Source organism: Entelurus aequoreus, linkage group LG24 (assembly GCF_033978785.1).
Source record: "Entelurus aequoreus isolate RoL-2023_Sb linkage group LG24, RoL_Eaeq_v1.1, whole genome shotgun sequence".
Classification (NCBI taxonomy): Eukaryota; Metazoa; Chordata; class Actinopteri; order Syngnathiformes; family Syngnathidae; genus Entelurus; species Entelurus aequoreus.
In genome coordinates, this window is record NC_084754.1 from 34143041 (window position 1) to 34167524 (window position 24484).

General features: G+C 38.1%; 2 protein-coding genes across 2 annotated transcripts in view; both read right to left on the reverse strand.

Annotated features, from left to right (window-relative positions):
* slc17a6a (solute carrier family 17 member 6a) overlaps nt 1-8550 on the reverse strand; it is a 37667-nt gene extending 29117 nt beyond the window's left edge. The window contains exons 1-4 of the mRNA XM_062035579.1: nt 8021-8550; nt 6969-7227; nt 6778-6896; nt 1351-1465 (exon numbers count right to left, since the gene is read on the reverse strand). Coding sequence (XP_061891563.1) covers nt 1351-1465; nt 6778-6896; nt 6969-7227; nt 8021-8106 — 579 coding nt within the window. The 5' untranslated portion in view covers nt 8107-8550. The remainder of the gene's footprint in view (nt 1-1350; nt 1466-6777; nt 6897-6968; nt 7228-8020) is intronic.
* Nucleotides 8551-19878: 11328 nt separating this feature from the next.
* ano5a (anoctamin 5a) overlaps nt 19879-24484 on the reverse strand; it is a 55563-nt gene continuing 50957 nt past the window's right edge. Inside the window, exon 22 of the mRNA XM_062036063.1 lies at nt 19879-23707. Within this exon, the coding sequence (XP_061892047.1) occupies nt 23513-23707 (195 nt within the window). The 3' untranslated portion in view covers nt 19879-23512. The remainder of the gene's footprint in view (nt 23708-24484) is intronic.

Here is a 24484-nt window from a genome sequence, read left to right on the forward strand (position 1 = left end):
ATTGGTTGAGCAAAACAAAGTCAATAGTACACAATAGCTTAACAAAACAAAAAAATACCATCTACCACTTTTTCAATTCATTTGGTTTTTGCCCTCTAAGTCCTCCTGAGTTCGTAAACATTAACAAAAACAACAACAACAAAAATGATATTGAGAAACTAAAACTATTGATATGATAACTCTAGTGTTGATCATATATTGATCGATACTACCCTTAACCTTAATATTTCTCCTGGCTTGCTCTCAGCTTGTAACATGTTGAGCCTTGTCCTCCAGTTATAATAATACTTGATAATGATACTTAAGATACTAAGAAATGCAGTTTATTTGCTGTAATGGAGGTGATTTGTTTTATTAGTTTAGGGGAGCAGCTTCACACTCTGTATAGAGACACAAAATTAGCTACTAGCCGCTTTTCGGTCATAAAAGATTGGCCAATTGCATACTTTTTCACGAAACTAATCGGAGACTGATCGATCGGCACATACTTGGTAATTATATTTTACTGTAATATAATAACTGAACTATAAAGTTTATAGCCTATTTTTTTAAGGAACACTGCAAGCTGTGTTTAGTAAGATTTAGGTTTCCTTACTGGATAAACCTGAAATTCTGCCAATTGCCACTTTATCCCTGCATAATTATTCCCATATACTCTTGTTAAAAATCGGACTTTAAAAGAGGCAAGAGACCGCTCACGATTAAGCGTAATGTAAAATATCGCAACCGTGTGAGTGTGCAAATAGACAAATTGTAATTGAAAACAAACAGAGTGACACTTTGGTAGCTGACCTCTCTAATGCAGACTAATAGTGCAAATTCAAACAGACTGCCACTTGATGGAAAAAAATCATTAAATCTTCATTAGTGGCTAAGTGGCATACAATCAACTATTGTAGATACAAATTACTGGGGCTTGCAAAGGGAGATGGGCTGAAATGCGGATTTTTTTTTTGCAGTGTTACGTGCATGTGTGCTGGGCACAGGCGTATTCTTGTCTCATGGTCACGAGGCGCCATTGAAGCGACAGTATGCTGCCAAACAAATAACAAAAGAACGTAACCTTCAGTCTCTAATAGCATGTGAAACGTTCTATTGGGATGCCTGCATCAAGTGTTTAGGAGCAGGACGCCACATATGTCCTGCTATTCACGCTGTGTGTATTGCCCGCATGACAACTGTATGCATGATGGTGAGAGGATCCATCCATAATGGAGACAAATAGGAGGAAAAAACGTGATTAAACACAAAATGTCAGCACCCTCTTCACGGGCAGGGCTTTTACGCTCGCTGTTGTTTCGGGGCTACGCCAAAAAGGTCAAGATGTGAGGGTAAAGTGTGCATCAATACCTCCACCAAGCCTTGCAATATCCTCACGAAGATGACGCACCCATAGTGGGAGCGGGCGGCGGAGGGGATGAACATGTTGAGGGTGGATGTCAATACGATGGCGGCGCCGAAAACCCTGCAGAAACATGACAACATCATCATCAAGCACGTCAAATTTACAACACTGAAACTTGTCTGTTTGAACGCCCTAAAGCAGGGGTCGGCAACCCAAAATGTTGAAAGAGCCATATTGGAGCAAAAATACAAAAACAAATCTGTCTGGAGCCGCAAAAAAATAAAAGCCATATTACATGTGTCATTGGATATAAATTTAATTAAGAGGACTTAAAGGAAACTAAATGACCTCAAATATAGCTACAAATGAGGCATAATGATGCAATATGTACATATCGCTAGCCTAAATAGCATGTTAGCATCGATTAGCTTGCAGTCATGCAGTGACCAAATATGTCCTATTAGCACTCCACACAAGTCAATAACATCAAAACTCACCTTTGTGCACTCATGCACAACGTTAAAAGTGTGGTGGACAAAATGAGACAGAAAAAGAAGTGGCATAAAACACGTCCTAGAAAGTCGGAGAAAGTTATACATGGAAACAAACTATACGGTGAGTTCAAGGACCGCCAAAATGAGTAGGACAAAACGGCGCTCGCCAAATACTCGAATCAGTGAAGCATGTTTAATATAAACAGTGTGATTTATAACAATTAGGGAGGTTTGTGTCATGTTTGTCCTCCTACAGAAACCATACTAAAACAAAAAAATCGATTTTTTTTTCCCCTCATCTTTTTCCATTCTTCATACATTTTTGAAAAATCTCCAGAGAGCCACTAGGGCGGCGCTAAAGAGCCGCATGCGGCTCTAGAGCCGCGGGTTGCCGACCCCCGCCCTAAAGGATTGACTCACACTTCTAAAAGTATTTACTTGTTTAAAATCGCATGCTATGTTAGTGATTCACTTATTTTTACACTTGCATAACAGTTCATGGCATTCATTATTCAAGTTGGGCCTGTTTAAGATACAATTGTGTCACAAACAAAGGTGTTTTCATGATAACAAATCATTTGATAAAATTGTATTATGATAAAAAAGTACAATTAAAAAACGGCTTTTTTTTCTCAACACTTTTTAAAATTTTTTAAGAGTACTCTACAATTTTTTTTGGTCCTAAATTAGCGTTCTCAAGCATGAAATGACCTGAATAAAGTAAAAAGTAACATGACTAGGTTGTGTTGGACACTAGGGGAGACCAAAGCAATCAGATCATGCTGTCCAGTAATGTGGCCACTGATTGGCCCAGCCTCAGGCAGCATTACTCTATTGGATTAAAGGAGTGCAAAGGTGACTAAATGGTGTTGTTTCACGTCTAGAGGGCTCTCATAATGTGTAAAAACGTATTTAGAAGGTAGTTTTCTCATGCTCTAGTCCTGAAAATATTTGATTTATAATTAATGCGTCCTACATTGCGAAAATCTATTTATCGCGGAACCAATTAACAGCGATAAATGAGGAACGACTGTTACTTCTTTTTACACTTGCATGACAGTTATTGTCATTTATAAAGCTTTCTGCATTCATCATTAAAGTTGGGCCTTTTACTTTTGTTTGTATTGTAATAAATCATTTGATAATATTGCATTATGATAGAAAGAAAAGGCTTGATTGATTGATTAAAACTTTTATTAGTAGATTGCATAGTACAATACATATTCCGTACAATTGACCACAAAATGGTAACACCCGAATACGTTTTTCAACTTGTTTAAGTCGGGGTCCACGTTAATCAATTCATGGTACAAATATATACTATCATCATAATACAGTCATCACAGAAGTTAATCATCAGAGTATATACATTGAATTATTTACATTATTAGGTTTGGTTGATATCAGCACTTCAGTCATCATCTGAGAAATGGACATTGAAACAGTGTACAGTAGGTGTGACTTGGTAGGATATGTACAACGAGCAGAGAACATAGTGAGCTCAGAAAGCATAAGAACAAGTATTTACATTTGATTATTTAACCATAAATCTAGATCTAGATCTAACCATAAATAGCAAATTAATTAAAGGAGAATTATATAATTTTCAATTGTGCTTTTTATTCTTACTTGTTATTATATAAATACAAATGTTTATATAAATATAAAAACGCTCAGTGGCCTTGTGGTTAGAGTGTCCGCCCTGAGATGGGTAGGTCGTGAGTTCAAACCCCGGCCGAGTCATACCAAAGACTATAAAAATGGGACCCGTTACCTCCCTGCTTGGCACTCAGCATCAAGGCTTGGAATTGGGGGTTAAATCACCAAAAATGATTCCTGGGCGCGGCAGCCGCTGCTGCTCACTGCTCCCCTCACCTCCCAGGGGGTGATCAAGGGTGATGCAGAGAATAATTTCGCCACACCTCGTGTGTGTGAGACAATCATTGGTACTTGAACTTTACTTTAAAATACATCATTTAAAATGATACTTTAAAAGCATGTGTTTAGTTAAAGAGTGTTGTATAGTTCATGTATTTACATTACAGTGCTTAACTTATTTTCACACTTGAATGACAGCTACAAACATCAAATCTTGCAGGTACGGTTCACAATGGTGACGGTTTGACTTGGGAACCGATTAATTCATTTGACATTGTTATGGTAAAGTATGGAGGTTCCACTAATTAAAAAAAAACTTGAAAATAAGAGCACCAATCCGACCTAATTGGATGCTCACCTCACAGAAGGTGTCTGATGGACCGAGCTGACTTGACAACATAATGATGCTCCTCAAACATCTTCATCTTTTTTCTGACACAAGACTCCTTGTTTGATGTTGCATTCTCCAATTGCTCCTCTAAATGAGCCGTGCTCATCATTATCCTGTTAGCTACACTTGATCAGCTTCCCAATCTTCTGTCCGCCATCTTTCACCCTGCAACGTTACTGTTGCTCTCCCCCAATTGTCCCTTCATTGAATGAGTTGTTGAAATCATGGATGGAAATCCTCATTATTACCCGCAGCCACATTTCACACAAGGCTTTGGCTAATGTGCGGTCGCCATGCCGACATGTGAACATAAAGGATTGGACATGGTGTCTCCCATGGGAGCTCATTAACACGAGGAGGCCGGCCTGGCGGGCAACAGCAAACATTCTATCAGATGGGAGTTTTGGTGAAGCGTTTCCCTCTATAAACATGACTTCACTTCCTCTTTTATTGCAAGGAATTGCACACCTGCATATATACATGTCTTTACAAAGATAATCATGTCAGTCTCAATGTAACCATGTTTATTTTTGTGGCTTCTCCACTGTAGAAAACAATGTTTTTTTTTTAATTAACAGTTAAAAAATGGCAGCTCAATCACCAGAATTTTTACAGTAAAAATGACTGTGGTTTTTACGCTAAGTGAAAAAGGATACCATTGTTATTTTGACGTTAACATTCTGCTGGCTGAACTGAATATGATTGTTGTCCTGACATTAAATAGCTTCTTCTTATTCTGACAGTGCATTACTGTAAATGGAAAAAAAACAGTGCCACTGTTAGTTTTACGGTAAAATTCTAATGACTGAGCTTCCTTTTTTTTTCCAATTGTAAAATCTATGGTCATTGTTTTTACAGTGCATTACTGTAAATGGGAAGTGTTAGCACTGTTATTTTTACAGTAAAATTCTAGTGACTGAGCTTCCTTTTTTATTCAATTGTAAAATCTACGGTCATTGTTTTTACAGTGCATTACTGTAAATGGAAAAAAACAGTGCCACTGTTATTTTTACTGTAATCTTATTGTGACTGAGCTACTTTTCTTTTCTTTTTTTTTACCGTAAAAGCTATGGTCATTGTTTTTACAGTGCACTACTGTAAATGGAAAATTTTAGCACTGTTATTTCTACGGTTAAATTCTAGTGAATAAGCTGCCAATTTTTTTTAAATCTAAAATCTATTGTCATTTTTTTTACTGTACATTGCAATAAATGGTGCCACTGTTTTTTTACAATAAGATTATACACTAAAATTATTTTACAGTAAAATTCTGATACGTGAGCTGCCAGTTTTGTACCATAAAATCAACAGTTTTACAGTGCATTACTGTAAATTGAAAGACAATACTTTCTTTTCCAGTGCATAACTAACTCTAAATGGTACCATTTTTACAGTAAAAGTATTACGACTGAGCTACCAGTTTTTACCGTAAAATCTACGGTAATTTAGGGCTATATAAATAAACATTGATTGATTGATTGATTGATTGATTGATTGAATTGTTTTCACAGTGATAATGTAAATTCAGGTCCGTAAATGGAAAGAAACATAACAGTGCTGCAGTTTTTTGTTTTTTTCAGTAAATCTACTGACTTTTTTTAAATACAGTCTAGGGCCATATTATACATGTATGGCCTTTGTTTTTACTGTAAAATGATTGAAGCTACTTTTATTTAAAAATGTTTACTGTAAAAGCTATGTTCATTGTTTTTACAGTGCATTACTGTAAATGAAAAAAAAAAACGGTGCCACTGTTGGTTTTACGGTAAAATTCTAGTGACTGAGCTTCTTTCCTTTTTTCAATTGTAAAATCTACTGTCATTGTTTTTACAGTGCATTACTGTAAATGGAAAATGTTAGCACTGTTTGGTAAAATTCTACTGAATAAGCTGCCAATTTGTTTTACTCTAAAATCTATGGTCATTTTTTTTTACTGTACATTGCAAAAAATGGTGCCACTGTTTTTTTTTTTTTTACAATAAAATATAAAGTCTCATTTCATAGAGTAAATATAAAACAGAACCACTATTACTTTTACGGTAAAAATTCTGACGACTGAGCTGCCATTTGTTGTTTTGGTTTTTTTACCGTGAAATTGACAGTGGTTGTTTTTACAGTGCATTACTGTAAGGTGATGTTTTTTTTTTTTTACAGTGCATAACTAACTGTATTTACAGCTAGTGACATTTTTACAGTAAAATTATTGCGACTGAGCTACCAGTTTTTACAATAAAATCTACGGTCATTATTTTAACAGCAATAATGTAAATTCAGTTCTGTAAATGCAAAAAAAACAAACTGATATCAGTTTTTTTTGTGTTTTTTTCTATACCGTAAATCTACTGATTTTTAGAAAAATACATATTATACATGGCCTTTTATCTAATCCATCCATACATCTATTTCTACCGCTTGTCCCTTTTATCGAATGATAGAAACTCACAAACATTTTTGTTGGTTTAAATGTGTTAAGATTTGAAACATATAAAAAGTAAATACGTTTTCAAAATGAATGAGGCTCAGGAAATATGTTCAAAGTAAAGTAGCTTTTTCAATGATATTGAAATTATTTTCATGTATTTTTTCAAACAAAATAACATACTGTTTACAAAGATATGCCCATGTTTCTGAGCAACAACTTGTTAATGTGTTGGAGGTGAGTTAATTACCTGTTGGCAGCCAGTCTGGAGGAAATGTACCCTCCTGGAATTTGGGTGACAATGTAGCCCCAGAAGAAGGAGCCATGGATCATCCCCACAGTCTCAGGATCCCAGTTAAATTTAGCTTTCTGTCAAAAACAAACAGGGACTGCTTGGGAATCGAACGTGTGTCTCCAAAGTGAAGCCAGGAGTTTACGCACCTCTAAAATGATGATCTTTCCGTTCTGGTGGACGGTGTGGTTGTTGACCATGCTGACGATGGCCACGCCCAGATTGCAGCGGATGCCGAAGGAGATGCAGAAGCCGAGGCCGCTCAGCATCGCGATGATGTACCGGCGAGGGAGCCCGAAACACGTGCAGTCGCACAGGGGCCCCCTGCGGCCCTGCTCGGCCAGGGGCCTCCCGTCCTCCGTCAGCTCGATGGCCTCGCCTGTCTGCTGCTGCTTCTTCTCCAACCGCCTGCGTGGCCCACGCATTTCACCAAATATCCTTTTTCATGTACGGTATGCATTTATTTACGACGAAAAAAAATCTTGAACTATTTCAAGAATTTCACTTGGATCAATCTTGGAACGTTTTTTTCGTTGTATTTACAATTTTCAGGTATTTTTCCCCAAAAGAAAAGCAATGACCTTCATACCGCATTGCAGCAACATCACCATCAATGCAGTTTTTTTTTTTTTTTTTAAACATTTATTTAAAAATAGAGCACTAAAATGTGAACGGAATACACTTTAAAAATACATATTTAAAAAAAGAAGCTATTAAGCAGTGTAGTGAAAATGCAGGCCTGCAAGCATAGGATCGAATCCCCCCCACACACACCTTTTCAGTCACGTTTTTGTTTCCCACTTATTTATATTCATATATTAGTCACGCATTACATTTGTTGTAATAAAAAATATATTTTTCTGCACATATTTCGTTGAAACACCTATGTATTAGATGCTTAAACGTGCTTACAGCTCATTCAGAACAAATATTTTTGGTATTATTACAGAAATCGCGTGAAGATATCATGCAGACTTTGTGTCACGACTGCTCGTGTTTCATTCATTATTAAAAACACGCACAGCTGCTGGTGGTAGAAGGAGGGGGGTGGGGGGGGGGCATTCTCATGGGAAATATGTGATCCTTAAATATTCGGACCACTGTGTGCTCTCCCATTTAACACCTAAATATATTATACATGGAATAAATATGTCAAATGATGCTTCCAAATAATTGCATAAATAATAAGAAAGGTTCTTACCTGTACAGACTTCCCAGAGCCTTCCCTGCTATTTGCTTGAAACCCTCTTTAGAGGTAGGGAGAGCCCTCTGATTGCCAGCCTCCATATCGGGGATTGATCTCTAGGCGACTACTGGAAGAAATGCAACTATGTGCATATTGTTCATCAAATCCAAAAAATTCAAGTTCCTTTCAGCATCCAATGGACCCTGGAAGAAGAAGAAGATGGAGTAGGAGGACGCTCAGTGGGAGAAGACTGCGCCCACAGTCACAAAGCAGCGCTCCAGTAAGTCCGCTTTTGCCTTGCGCAGTCTTAATCCACGCATCTTTAAGATCCACTCGATGATATAGAAAAAAAGAAAAGAAAAAAAAAGATGTTGTAAAGTTGTCAAGGATTTGACAAGAGAACGAAAAGAGGTGAGAGGAGGTTGAGGAGTGAAATGAGGTTTCAGCACCACGGACAGCAGAGGTCCACCTGTCTGTAGCTCCGCCCCCTCGTGTTCGATTCCTCACGCATTATTCTCACCCTCCACTTACACAACTGAAGACATACTCAAGCAAACATCCTCAAGCCGTCAGACTGCAAAACCCGCAGCAACTAATGAGATGCCAGGCAGGCATGGAGCAGCGCACATTCAACTTGTGGGGTCACTGAATCATTTTCTGTGTGAAAGTAGAATGTATTTGAATCCTTCTCTGTGTGAAAGTAGAATGTATTTGAATCATTCTCTGTGTGAAAGTAGAATGTGTTTGAATCATTCTCTGTGTGAAAGTAGAATGTATTTGAATCCTTCTCTGTGTGAAAGTAGAATGTATTTGAATCATTCTCTGTGTGAAAGTAGAATGTATTTGAATCATTCTCTGTGTGAAAGTAGAATGTATTTGAATCCTTCTCTGTGTGAAAGTAGAATGTATTTGAATCCTTCTCTGTGTGAAAGTAGAATGTATTTGAATCATTCTCTGTGTGAAAGTAGAATGTATTTGAATCATTCTCTGTGTGAAAGTAGAATGTGTTTGAAATACTGCTGGCTCCTTTTAGCAGCCTCGGCGTGTTTATTGTCACAATGTCACAATGAAATTCAACAATGAAGAAAAAGCTCAAATGGTTAAAACTAATACTAACAACCTCAACAACACACATTTTTTGTTGATCTTTTTACTACATTGAAAATATAGACCAGGGGTCCCCAAACTACGGTCCACGGGACAGATCCGGCCCGCCTGCGGGAAGTCCCAAGTTAAAAAAAAAACAAAAACAAAAAAATGTTTTTTTTAATTATTATTTTTGTGTGGGTTCCCTCCGGGTACTCCGGCTTCCTCCCACCTCCAAAGACAAGCACCTGGGGATAGGCCCCTCCCACCTCCAAAGACATGCACCTGGGGATAGGCCCCTCCCACCTCCAAAGACATGCACCTGGGGATAGGCCCCTCCCACCTCCAAAGACATGCACCTGGGGATAGGCCCCTCCCACCTCCAAAGACATGCACCTGGGGATAGGTTGATTGGCAACACTAAATTGGCCCTAGTGTGTGAATGTTGTCTGTCTGTCTGTGTTGGCCCTGCGATGAGGTGGCGACTTGTCAAGGGTGTACCCCAGAGGTGGGACCAAGTCATTGCTTTGCAAGTCACAAGTAAGTCTCAAGTCTTTGCCCTCAAGTCTCGAGTCAAGTCCCGAGTCAAGACAGGCAAGTCCCGAGTCAAGTCCAAAGTCAAGACTGGAAAGTCTCAAGTCAAGTCACAAGTCCTGCATTTTGAGTTTCGAGTCCTTTCAAGTCCTTTTAACCACAGACTAATATTTTTACACAGATTGAGTATGCTTTTAAACCGCTGTATTTATTTATTAAAACAAGTGCATTTGAAATAGCATGAAAAAAAAATAGTACTGACATTGCAATTCATAATAGCACTATTAACCAGTCATTTTAATAGTTTAAACAATTTTAAACATTTAACTCATTCCTTTACAGAATAAAGACATTTGCAAAAACAAGTGTAACTGTACTTATTTGTACAAAAGTGTTAACATTGTATTTCCATGGCATATTGCATTGTAACTAGTTCCACAGCAGTTTGTATTCTGTTCTTACCTTATCTCATTGATCTCATCTCATACTGTATGTGTGTTTATGTGTGCGTACACATGAAAAACATAAGAAATACATGAACATAACAATGAACAAAGTTGTACTTTTTAGATGTCAGGGCCCTATGCAATATGTACACATATTCTTAATATAGTATACATTTTAACTGACCTTCATTTGACTATGTTTGTCTTTTTGTAGGTGGCTAAAATACGCGGTGCTGCTGACCGCCGTCTAATGTTACGTTACTGTGTGTGATACATTGACTAACGTAACGTTAAGTATAGGTACCTCATGCAACCCTGCTTAAAAAAATCACTTGACAAAAAGTATGAATAAGGTAGCAAACTGCAGTGGACGCAACATATTGCTGTGTTTGAAATGATGTTATAACCATAGACATCGTATAAGTAGACGCAGTATTGGTTGCTGTGACGCAAGCAAATTGCATCTTGAAGTAGTGATGAGGAGCCGGCGAGCAGCCTAAACTGACAGTTGACAGGTAGAAAACAAAGATGCCGGGCTGGTGTTCAGCGTTTTCCTGCTCAAATGAGCGGACTGTTGAAAATAGGAATCGGGGGATTACTTTTCACAAGTAAGATTTAACATTAATGTACTATTGGTTGTATTTTATGAAAATAACATTACCACAGAGTTGAGAAGGAGCAAAGATCTTCAATATTTGTATGTGAAAATCACAAAGAAATCTTCTGGGGGAGGATGACACCCCTACAGGGGTTTGGTTTACAAACTTTCAGCCCCACCTAAAACAAAATTCACCAGCCGCCACTGATTATGATGCATTCTCATTTTAGGCAAAATATAAGACAATACTTTCTTAACAGTATAACTGTAACCAGGAATAAGTCTTCAAGTAACAATATTCAAATACTAACATTGTTGGGTAAGACAGCATTTGGTTTTATTCTGAATCCAGTGAAAGAGATTGGTGGTTTTAGCTGATATAAAGAGTTTCAGGTGTTTATATATGTTTAAGTATTTGGCAGACGCTTTTATCCAAAGTGACATACATAAAAAATACATATATAACAATCACTGTAAACATTATCATTTAAGGGAAGAATGTAATACAAAATATCAATACAAAGTGTCAAGACAGAATAAACTCTCTGCTGCTGCAGCAACAGAGATACAGTCTATACGATATATAGATATCTAATGTATTCATACATTGTTTATGTAGGATATACGCATGTATATGTAACATAATCATATTGTTTCTTCAACTTAAAAATAGCTGACCGTTTTTTTCCCCCTTCTCTGGGCCTATATTCCCAGTTTTGATCTCGGACGTCTGGTCACTTATAGCATATAAGAATATTATATTACTGTTAAGCAAACTATGAATAATAAAACATGTGTCCGTTATCATAGCTACACGTATGACAAAAAAGCGCGTGAAAATGAGTGGTATCACTATTCAGTGAGGTAAAATGAATTAAATGCGCTGACAGTTCATTGCTCCTGCCAAATGAATTGCACTGAGTGGAGCGGATCACCACTCCAAGATGGCGGCCCCGCGTCTCGTCTGCGCCAGTAGGCAGTAGCGCTCGTGCTGCGTCTACTTATAAGATGTCTATGGTTATGACGTTAGCAGTGAGTTTACAGCCTCACTGATTTAACTACACAGCATATAAAAGTCATGTTACTTAGCCAATAAACGTTAGCTTACATTCAAAACTTACCCTTCTTTGTGCAACTTCAAATGTTGAACGAAGTTGGAAGTTGTTGCGTCTCCGTCTGTAATATTCGAACTGCGTGATTTGCATACGGCAATTCGTTTTTTGTTGACCAAGTCGTAGTTTTTATACCCGAACGAAACCAACTTTGGTATAAATCTTTCTCACTGGCGCGTTGTTTGACAACTCTTGTTCATTGGTTGTCCTGCAATTTGATTGGCTGAATGCTGTGTGATGAAAACAATGTAGATCTAATTTGATTGGCTGTTGTACTGACACGCAGCACACACGCTGATGGACAGACACGTACAAAATGAAAGCAACGGAGCGCTCCCAAATAACTTTTTAAGCTTTAGGTTTTGGGGAAAGTAGCAAGTCATGTCAAGTCAAAAGGCTCAAGTCCAAGTGAAGTCACAAGTCATTGATGTTAAAGTCTAAGTCGAGTTGCAAGTCTCTTTACATTTTGTCAAGTCGAGTCTAAAGTCATCAAATTCATGACTCGAGTCTGACTCGAGTCCAAGTCATGTGACTCGAGTCCACACCTCTGGTGTACCCCGCCTTCCGCCCGAATGCAGCTGAGATAGGCTCCAGCAGCCCCCGCGACCCCGAAAGGGACAAGCGGTAGAAAATGGATGGATGGATGGATTTTTAAAAAATCTGTCCTTTCTAATCCATTTTCTACCGCTTGTTACTCTCGGTGTCTCCTAGCCACTCAGGCAAATCATATTGTGCATTTTCCCATTGATAACGTGACATCATCGCGCTCGCGCCGTAGAGGCAAGTGTGTGCTCTTTCAGTCAATTAGTGCGCGATATATATATGTATATATATACATTGTATATATATACTGTATATATATATATACATATTAGAGCTGTGAATCTTTGGGTGTCCCACGATTCGATTCAAAATCGATTTTTTTCTCAATTCAACACGATTCTCGATTTAAAACACGATTTTTTCCCGATTCAAAACTATTCTCTATTCATGGAATACATAGATTTCAGCAGGATCTACCCCAGTCTGCTGACATGCAAGCAGAGTAGTAGATTTTTGTAAAAAGCTTTTATAATTGTAAAGGAAAATGTTTTATCAACTAATTGCAATAATGTAAATTTGTTTTAACTATTAAATCTTAATCATACAGACAGAGACTGAAACTGGCTAAACCTGTTATGAGGAACATTAAGTGTTTCACCGCCGAGTCTGTGGACGAGTTGCGTGCTTGCTGGGAAACGACAGACTGGGAGGCAATTGGAGCGGCCACGAACAATCTGGACGAGTATACGGACACTGTGACCTCATACATACAGTTCAATGAGTGAAGGTTCGTACACTTTGAACGCAATATAAAGTGCTATATAGTATGTATATCACACAAACATAACAATGGATTAACTTTCTCTTTATTAACAAGCCAAAACAAGAAGAACGATGCTGGATGTGCTGCTCCGCCAACATGCAAACAGAAGTCACTAGGGGGCCCTAAAAAACAATCAAAAATCCCAAAATCCATAACTTTAACAACCATATTGCTACAATAATAAACATTTAAGAAAAAGTAAAATCCACTTAATGTACATTAACATTGGCCAAGGAGTAGCTAACGAGGGACGCGTGTGTCTTGAAAAAGGTGCTGAACGCTCTTCTCACTGCTGTGAAATAAGTTTGCTTTGGCATTTTTTTCCCAGTAAAGTCTGGTTTCATCACAATTAAAACTTGCTGTGGTACAAAGGCTGCTTACTCATCGCAAATAGTCTTTTTTGTTTACTTACTTAAACAAAATGACTGAGTGGAAGGTTCGTACACAGAGACATGGCTCACACACACAGGGATATTTGGCTTGATCTAGTTCATAAACCAAAAAGTTTGCAAATAGAGGTTTGTAAATCGAGGTTCCACTGTTAACTATAAAATATATTTGTGAAGTGACAGCAAGTATTTGTAATTTTAATGTAATGAACTAAAAAATACAATTGTGAAGTTGAGTTATTGTAATGAACCATATATTGCTGTGAAGATGTTTTAGACCTTACATCAAGCCTATTCAAGTGGCGGCCCACAGGCCACATCCAGCCCGCCATAGCTTTTCATTTGGCCCGCCGAACATCACCCAAATAGGCTTGATGAAACCATTAGAACTAGGGTTGATCATGTATGCAGTACTCCTGCCAACCCACAGGGGGCAACAGCGAAGCATCTGTGTCACAGTGAAGCAGTAGTGGGTGAGTAGAAGAAGACTACTCATTCAACACTGGACAAAAAAATCGAAATATATTGCAAAAATGTGACTTTTAAAAACAACTGGACAACAAAGTATGAATGTTGTACCCTGAGCAAGTGCTCGAGTCTTTGTTTCCTGGCAGACCTTTTAAGCGGCAGACACATTGATCCAGAAAAGCAGCAACAAGGTAGAAATCCCATCATGTAAGCTTCAACACGAAACTGGGTCAAACATTTGTAAATAGATAAATATATTCAGTTTGTTTTGTATTGAAATTGCTGACTTTGTGATGTCTTTTATATTCATGGTCGTGTTGTTTTTTTTATCTGAGAGTAAGTTGAGTAACTCTGCCGATCAAACCTCATTTAATACATGTCGTGCTAATATTGACCAGTAGAGGGCGACAACGCCACAGCTTAGATTTACCTTTGATAATAGGACTAGCAGTAGAAAATGGATGGAAGTCCTATACAGTGTGTGCAATGTTTGGTGTGTGAATGTTGTGTAATCTCTAAATGTGTAAACATTTGCAGTTTATTGTATGAATATATTAACACTAAATCTTCTATCCCCCTGCGACCCCAAAGGGAATAAGCGGTAAAAAAAATGGATGGATGGATAAATCTTCTATTTTATTCATGTGAAATGCAAAATGAATGTTATACTTTTGTTAGGTTTATTTTATGTTTATATTTTCAATCTTACAAACCTAAATGAAGGAAAAAGTGTCAAGAAATAAAATTAAGGGAGGATAATAATTCAAAAGGAACATTAAGCCTCAACAAAATCCACATTTTGATGTCCGGCCCCTAAGTCCTTGGGCTCTTGAAACTGTGGCCCTCTTTATTATGTAGTTGAATGGCCCTGCCTTGCAGTAAAATACTGTAAACATTATTGTGGAAGTAATGCAGTTACGAGCCGGTAACTTGCTGTGAATGTACAATACAAACATTTACAGTGTGAAAATATCGAAGTGGCCTCCTGCATGATTTGATTTAGGGGCCTCCGTAAAAAAAAGTTATTAAATAAAAAAGCAAAGAGCGCAAGGATATTGCATGAGTGTGATTGTAGAATGTATCAGATATTTGGCCATGACAATAACTGTTCCTTGATGAGATTCTAAACGTGGTTATCGTGTTATGTCTGCTCTTATTAGCTTGCACTAAGTCATATTTTATATTAGTTGGTGTGATATAAATAAATGTTAGACCAAACTTTTTTCACCAAGGAGCAGCTCAAAAAACACTTGGATCTTCAAGTACCACCATAATGACCAACATTAAAATACAGTAGCATAGTAGGCCAAAGTATTAATTTAAAACAAGACATACGTTTTATTTAAAAAGTATATTTAATATCTTTGGCCACTGTAACTTTACACACCGTTTGAAGAGTAACACAGTGTTTGAATATAGGAAAATAAAACACTGTACTTAAATAATGAATCAAATCTTTGGCGTACCACTATTGGTACACATACCACAGTTGGAGAATATTTGCATTAGACCATTGCATGCTGTGTAAAAGACTCCTTGTAAGATTATTATAGATAGAACATTAGGTGCCCCAGCACAATCTAAAGTACTGTGGTTATTCCCAACCACTGGTCCAAAGATTTGTATTTACTATTTCATCGATTTAGGCAAATGACGGCTAGCAAGGGACGTAGCAGTTAACTGCCCCCACGAGATAGTGGAAGGTACATATCTGCGTATACTGTGCAACCGTATACATCACAACAAGTCATGGTGTGTAGTGAGATTTTTCTACAGTGTAAAATATGTAATATCAATGTATAGTGTCAAAATAAATACAGTAAAATACAACTTGGGCAAATTACCGGATCATTAGATCCAACTTACCTTTTCAGTCAGCAAAACTATTTATGCATTGGATGGTCCTGTCACATTTTACATACTGCTTAACCGCACGGCACACAAAACCTTACTAAAACCATTAGAATCATTATACAAACAAACAATAACAAATACTAGACACAAAACCACAAATATTTCACCATATTACAAAATCACCACCTTCTAAATTGGGAAAATGTCATTAAATACTCACATATCTCTCTAATCTATAAGGTCATTTCATGGTTTATTTGATCTCCACAAAGGCAGTTTGCAACACCACACATGGTGTAACCAGAGGGATGGCTGCGAGGACTTTGTGCTTCCACTAAGAAAGTCTTCCTTCAGCCAGAGCGCCTTCTTTGTCAGATCATCCCAGGAGTTGAACATAGTCCACGAGGCACATAGTCCACGAGGCACATCCTTCTTTGTGAGATCATCCCAGGAGTGGAACATAGTCCACGGGGCACATTAGAGAGTTAGCCTCTCACAATATTGAAAAAATCCTCTAAAATCATGGTTGCTATCAAGTCAGACATGTCAAGACTAATTGTATGTCTGAATTGTATTTGAGATTAACTGAATAATCCTACTTCTTTTTTTGTATTTAGATTTCTGATGTCCATTGAAATTTAATGATATGATATTATAATGATGTTATTTGCAACTGTAGCTCATTGCACTTTTTTATGATCTTTTGTTTTGTAAACATTGCTTTTAGTTGGACCATTTTTAACATCGGTCCAGGGACAACGGATGTTAAATAGCCTTCTGGTTTATTCTGGTACATGTACCGTTATGATTTTCAATACGGCCCGCCGGACGTTCTGCAGAATGTTTTTAGACCTTTAACATACAAACTGTAGCCCCCATTATGATGTGCAGTGCTGTTTTTAAATGACCGGAAGTCTTGAACTATAGAAAGGATTTAAATGGTTGAAATCTGCGCTTTTGGGTATTATACGAGTTCTTACGGTAATCTACGTCACAGCAGCTCAGACAAGGAACAAAGCAGAGTGGGCGGGGTTTGTTTTCAGAGCAGCCAGCCCCAAACGCGTGTGTCAGAAACAGATGCGGAAGCAGATTTTTACGTGATAATATATCATATTGTATAGGTGTTTATTACACTTTGCATTCATATTTTGCAGTTTTTTTAATTTTTGTTGTGTTTTGCTTGATTGTAAAATATGTCTGTGGAGGAGCTGGTCTGACAAGTAAAAGAGGAGCGACGTTCATACGTTAATATTCCGTGTTTTATTGTTCATAGTTAATATTGTAAATCCCACTTTCTTTATTTTCATGTACATTTTGGGTGTCCCATTCAGTAAAAAACTGTCAAATTCCGTTCTGTTTTTTTTAAGTTGTTATAACGTTTTTAGAACTATATCGGACATTTATATCTGAAAAAAAGGGACCCAAACACACATATTGTACAGCGCATTTTTACATATAAATGTGTACATACAATTTATACACATTGGCCCCCCAGACACATTTTTTTCTCTCAATGTGGCCCCCGAGTCAAAATATTTGCCCAGCTCTCATGTACACCGTCCCTGTCAAATAAATGAATAAACAAATAAAGAAAAAATGTGACATACCAACATGCAAGTCTTCTAACCTAAACAGATGCACCTCCACTGTGTTGCCTGTGCTTATTATTTTCCTATTTTTATTTACACCACATAGTAGCTTTGTTCAAATAAAAACACAAATAAATTATTTTATATTTACGTTAGCATTTAAAATAGCTAGATATTAGTGCTATAGTTGCCAGCTAGCGATTAGCAGTGCTAGCTCCCAGCTAGCAATTATCATGGGGCCTCTGCCAGGTCATCAATGCACCATGAAAAGCTGTTCTCAATTGACATTTCCAGGTAAAACACTTTTGAATTAAAAAAATCTAAATATCGGACCATTATTGCACTTGTTTCCAGCTAGCGATTAGCATCACTATACTGTATTATTTGAATATCTTAGTATTGCACAATAGCAACGTACCTTAGAAATAGTTTAATTTAAAACACAATTCATTCAGTATATACAGTATTTCCTTGAATTGGCGCAGGGAATCTAGTATTCGCACGTCTAGAATTACTGCCGGGTCAAACTCGTTTCTCAAAATAATTAACGCATGCTTGGCCTTATCGCCGGTTTATTATTGAAGCTGGATCAAATTCGTTTCGCAAAATATTAATTTTATTATCGCATGTCTATAATTTTCACCAGGTCAAACTCGTTTCGCAAAATATTTCGCATATGGCTAGAACTTCCACCGGGTCAAATTCGTTACGTCACGAGTGACGCATCTGTCCTCATTTTCAAAATGGAGGAAGCTGCTTTCAGTAGTTTACAATCGCACAAAGGAAAAAGATAAAGAGCTATTCAGTAGGATTTAAGGTCCAAGCTATTGAATACCGGTACAGTATGCTAAAGAGAACAGTAAGCAGCTATGTTTTATTAATATACCGTAGCTGCGTGTGTGAAATAGTGTATAAGTCATTAAATGACTCCCGCCTCCTGGTGGTAGAGGGCGCTGCCGCGCTAGTGATCCTTCTTGCGACTTCCGGTACTGCAGAAGAAGTGAACACACGCAGCAAGAGATTTTTTTCCCCCCTTTTAACATGGAGGATTACATACCGGTATCTAAAATAAAACAGTTTTCTAAACTGGACTTTCAATGGAAGCAGGAGGTAATAATTAAAGGAATATCTCCATCGAAACAGAGACTTTTAAAACTGAAGAAAGAAAATAAGGAAGACTTCTATAAACAAGTTATCGATGCTTTTGGTCAGAAGGAGCTGCAAATGGACTCCATTTATAAGTACAGGTAAGACCATAATAACGTTTTTTTTTAATTAAATGTGCTTTTCATGATGGTATGCTTACATCACACTCAAAGCGCACCCCTAAATTTTATGGATTCCTTTTGGTAAACGCCGGAGTGAGAAGAGGTTTTAAAATAATTACCGCATGCACGGCCATCCCGCCGGTTTCCGGTAAACGCAGGAGTGACAGGAGGTTTTAAATTAATTAACGCCCCTGCGGCTATTCAAGGAAATACGGTATCATTTTTCCACCGAGGGCCGCATACTGAAAAGAGTCCAATTTGATGTTTTTTTAAAAAAGAGCTAAAAATAAATATTTATATTTAAACACAAAACATTGCGTTGTAAATTACAAAGCGTGTTATTAATTATTAGTATCAACATTTCCACTTTTTCTCATTACTTTGTCTTTTTGCTTACATTTTTACCATTTTTTGATTTGATTTGATTTGATCAATATGCTGTTGCTGTGGGCCACACTTTGGACACCCCTGAAGTAAAGTGTCCATCTCTCCATCAGTTTGGGTGGTGGAAGGGTGTCCTTGGCTTGGAAAACCCTGTAGACCCCGGTCCTTAAGTTTGACCCCAGGCTGCTTTTTTAAACAGGAAATATTTTGTCTAGGCATGCAGAAACATTCACAAAAATGACTGATTTCCTGCTCACAAAGTACTTGAGTGGTGTTGATTGTCACTTTGGGCACATTTAGGACAATTGTGGGTCTCATAAAGACGCCCTGAGGCTAACGTTTGGTTGTCTATGGCCAAGCATGTCTCACTCGATTGGTAAAGGACCACTTTTTGTTACAGCTCTTGTATTGAGGGATAGGACAGGTAGCTGTACTGCTAATGCTCAGGATGAGGATGTACTCACAACAGGCAGCAGAGGAACACCTGGCTGCAACATTATGGCCTGAAGTAGTGGATAGTGGCCGTAGTCTGTGGAGGAACAAATATGGATGACCAGTGAAGTGTTCAGAATGTAGGTAAACAGCCAACCTACCATGTGTTTGTGTGCCAGGTAAGAAAGCGATGCCAACATATTTGGGTGCAAACCACACCCTCAGTGTGAGAAAACACTGAATAGTAATCAGCATCCTCTCAGCCATCTGTTGTGTGAATGTTGGCGTGTACCAATGTCCTCAGCTAGTACATTTGAGAATCGACACAAGCAACACTTGACACAAGTTGGACTGTACTTTATTGTCATATTTACAGGAAATGATGACAAAATACAAAACCAAATGACTATATTGCAAATAGGTTCACTTTGTTTGCTAACACTGTAAAAAAAAAAATCAGGTATATACCATGTAAATAATTCAACAGATAATAAACATTATATGATTTACTGACTAAATAAATCATACATTTTAAATACTTTGTTCTGTTTAGCCTTATAAAATTAAAATATCCTTCATAGTACAAAAACCGTGAAACTCCTCATCCCACAAAGAACAGATTGTCACATTGCTGCTACAAAACACTCTAGTAGATGCTGTGTCGTCATGACAACAGCTTGACTGGCATGCTTTAGACTTGGTTTTTATCAAGTGCATTGTGCAAATTAAATTAAAAAAACAATTAAAAAGCATATATGTTTCCTTCCCTGCACATGGCTGATGTGTAATGTTGAAGTTGTGGAGTAAAAGGGCGAGCAGCTTTCATTAGCTCCGACATGTTGCTAAACAGAAGAGCATTAAATAAGAATCTCTTTGCTCTCAGAGCTTTCACTTGTCAACTGTCGGTGCTTAGATGACCCGTCGGTGCCAGGGGGGAAAAAAACACCGTGATAATAGCGGCAGACTAAAAAAAGGCATTGAGCTATTTAAAGGCACTATTTTCAGTTTCTTATAGTTAGACCAGTGGTTCTTAACCTGGGTTCGATCCAACCCTAGGGGTTCGGTGAGTCGGCCTCAGGGGTTCAGCGGAGCCTCCACCGCGGAGGTCAAGACACCCTCCACTCATCGTGTAAATAACAACTTCTCCCTATCGACGTATTATGGATACCCCCAAACTGTGTTCCTTCTAATTGTCCATCTGATTTGCAGATGTGTCATTTGTTGTGAGTTTATGCACTGTGTTGGTTTTGTTCTTTGAACAAAGTGATGTTCATGCACGCTTCATTTTGTGTACCAGTATAAAAATGTATAATTCTTGTCTTGAATTTGAAAAAAACTAAACATTTTATTTTTCACTAAAGCGCATATGAAAGTGGTGGGGTTCGGTATCTCCAACAAGTTTAACAACCACTGAGTTAGACAATAGTTTTGCCCTACACCTACAACTTGACATACAGTATATTCAATTGGATACAGTGCATCCGGAAAGTATTCACAGCGCTTCACTCATTTTCACATTTTATGTTAGTCTTATTCCAAAATGGAATAAATTCATGTTTGTCCTCAAAATTCTACAGACAATATAGCCCATAATGACAATGTGAAACAGTTTTTAATGAAATGCTTGCAAATTTAATCCAATTAAAAAAACACACAAGTATTCACAGCGTTTGCTCAATACATTGTTGTAGCACCTTTGGCAGCAATTACAGCCTCAAGTCTTTTTGAATACTATGCCACAAGTTTGGCTCACCTATCTTTGGGCAGTTTAGCCCATTCCTTTTTTGCAGCACCTCTCAAGCTCCATCAGGTTGGATGGGAAGTGTTGGTTGTCATTCAGGATGTCTCTGTACATTGTTGCATTCATCTTAGTCTAACCAACAACTCAATGGTCACTTTGTCAGAGCTACAGCATTCTTCTGTGGAGAGAGGACAACATGACAGAAGGACAACCATCTCTGCAGTAATCCACCAATCAGGCTTGTATGGTATAGTGGCCAGACACAAGCCATTTCTTTGTAAAAATCTGCTACAAGGCACCTGAAAGACTCTCAGACAATGAGAATCAAAATTCTTTGGTCTGATAAGACAAAGATTGAACTTTTTGGCATGAATGCCAGGCATCATGTTTGGAGGAAACCAGACACCGCTCATCACCAGGCCAATACCATCCCTACAGTGAAGCACGGTGGTGGCAGCATCATGCTGTGGGGATGTTGTTCAGCAACAGGAACTGGTAGACTACTCAAAATAGAGGGAAAGATGAATACAGTGGCGTACAGAGACATCCTGAATAAAAACCAACGCTTCCCATCCAACCTGTGGAGCTTGAGAGGTGCTGCAAAGAGGAATGGGTGAAACTGCACAAAGATAGGTATCCAAAAAGACTCTAGGCCATAATTGCTGCCAAAGGTGCATCAACAGACTATTGAGTAAATGCTGTGAATACTTACGTACATGTGATTTTTTTTTTTTTGGAGTTGTTTTACTTTTCAATACATTTGCTAAATAAAAAATAGATAAATAAATCACATTGTTATTATGGGGAATGTCTGTGGAATTTTGAGGACAAAATATAATTATTAAATTTTGAAATAAAACTAACATAACAAAATGTTGAAAAAGTGAAGCGCTGTGAATACTTTCCGGATGCACTGTAAATTGAACCAACACATAGATATAAAAGCTGGCATGGGTTGTATATTTGTGCACATTAACGGAGTAAGGGCCTGATCTACTATGATCTAAATACCACTCACTAAACAATGTGTGCAAACTATAAAATTGCGTGTACTACTAGAGGGCGTGTTGCGTGTGATCTACAAAGACTGTGCGCACTCTTAAAAAGTGGTTCAAAGCGCCTTATTTAAATGCAGGTTTTGCGTGTCCTACTGGCATTCTGTACCCTCCACACTCATGTTATTGTGCTCAGTGGACCATCACAACAAAAGCACGTTCACAAGTCTGGAATGATCCAAAATGCAAGTAAATGCTTATTGAAAGACGTTTTTTCATATAGGAGAGTATAATAATATATTTCCTAAATGAAAAAACTAATGGCATTAAAAAACGCCAGCAGACACTCAAACGCATCATTAAATCTGTTTTAATCAGCCCCTTAAGTCATCCAGCAGCTATACATTTATAAAGTGATATTGCTGAATGAACAATATTTCTAATATTTTTATTTCTGACAGTCCAAATATTTTTGACATACATACTTAGGGCGGAGCATTCACTGTCTATTGTCTTTGCACCTCTTTTCTCACAGACGTTTGCGTAATGTTTGCATACTTTTCAGACGTGCTAAATAACGAGGCAAAACAGTGCCAGCAGAACAGCGATCAGCCTTGATAGTCACATTGCTCGTCTTGAATAATTATATTTGCACCTTCTCCTCCCAGTATTTTTGGCGTTGTGGTGATCAGCGTATATTCTGCATATTCATGAAGCCAGATACACTAAATGGATTGTGCTCCTTATTCTACTAATTTAAGAGACGTAATCCTATACGCAGACGTTTAGTAGATCAGCTTCGCGTGTGATATCAAGTTTGCACGTGTTTAAGTACACGCAAACCTTTAGTAGAATGGGCCATTAATGTCAAATCTGGCTAAATATTTTGGGAGTCATTTATCCAGCCGCACATACACTAATGAGTGACATACATTAAGGTATCTGGTCTTTTTAAAATAAATAGTTCTGAAGTACATGGCTTTTCTTCCATACAGCAAAAATGTGATAATTGTCAATTACAGCACAGGCCATACATATAAAGGTATATTCAAGTGTTGTAGGTTTCAACATGCTTAGAGCAGGTAGCTGATGACTGAGTAGACCTTTAGGCTCCTTCGTAAAGGCTCTGTGTGTGTGAGTCATGAAAAACAGCAAAAAAGGGGATGGTCAAATGGACCTGAAGCAGGCATGCCACACTGTGGTCTCCTGTTGAACATCTAGCTGAGTGAGCTACAGCTTTTTGGGCTAGAGACTCTCTGGCAAAACCTCATTTGTGGGCAAGCCGTTTATTTGGTTGAGTTGATTCTTCAGCTTGTCCACTTCGTAGCGGTGGAGATACTCCTGGACCAGGTAGCGCTCCCTCTTCACCCGAAACTTCACATCGGCGGGAACGTCAGTAATCATCCAGGCGACTACAAACTTAATCGTAAAGACGACATGCTGTGGAGAAAGAAGAATATATGAAGCTATTATTAAATGATGTGTCATATCTAATGTTCAAGTTGTGTAGTAAGGTTTGTCTTGACTGTTGGAGTTAAAGCTGGACTTGGTGGGGTTTAAACACTTACTCAAACTATACAAGTCAATCGGCTGGGGATGACTTGTGCTCTGACACAACAGAGCGACTGACACATGACTGCTTACACCGACTGACACATGACTGCTTACACCGGGGTGGCCAAAGCTTCCATCGACTGACACATGACTGCTTACACCGACTGACACATGACTGCTTACACCGACTGACACATGACTGCTTACACCGGGGTGTCCAAAGCTTCCATCGAGGGTCGCTTACAAACAAATTAAAGGACGCGAGGGGACCACTTTTGATCATTTTGTACATTGAAGATGCTAAAACTAATCCATTGTACTGTAGGTCGAGAGATATATAAATATGCATAGTGGTTAGAGTGTCCGCCCTAAGATCGGTAGGTTGTGAGTTCAAACCCCGGCCGAGTCATACCAAAGACTATAAAAATGGGACCCACTGCCTCCCTGCTTGACATTCAGCATCAAGGGTTGGAATTGGGGTTTAAATCACCAAAAATTATTCCGGGGCGTGGCCACCGCTGCTGCTCACTGCTCGCCTCACCTCCCAGGGGGTGATCAACGGTGATGGGTCAAATGCAGAGAATAATTCCGCCACACCTTGTGTGTGTGTGACAATCATTGGTACTTTAATTTTAATATATATATATATATATATATATATAT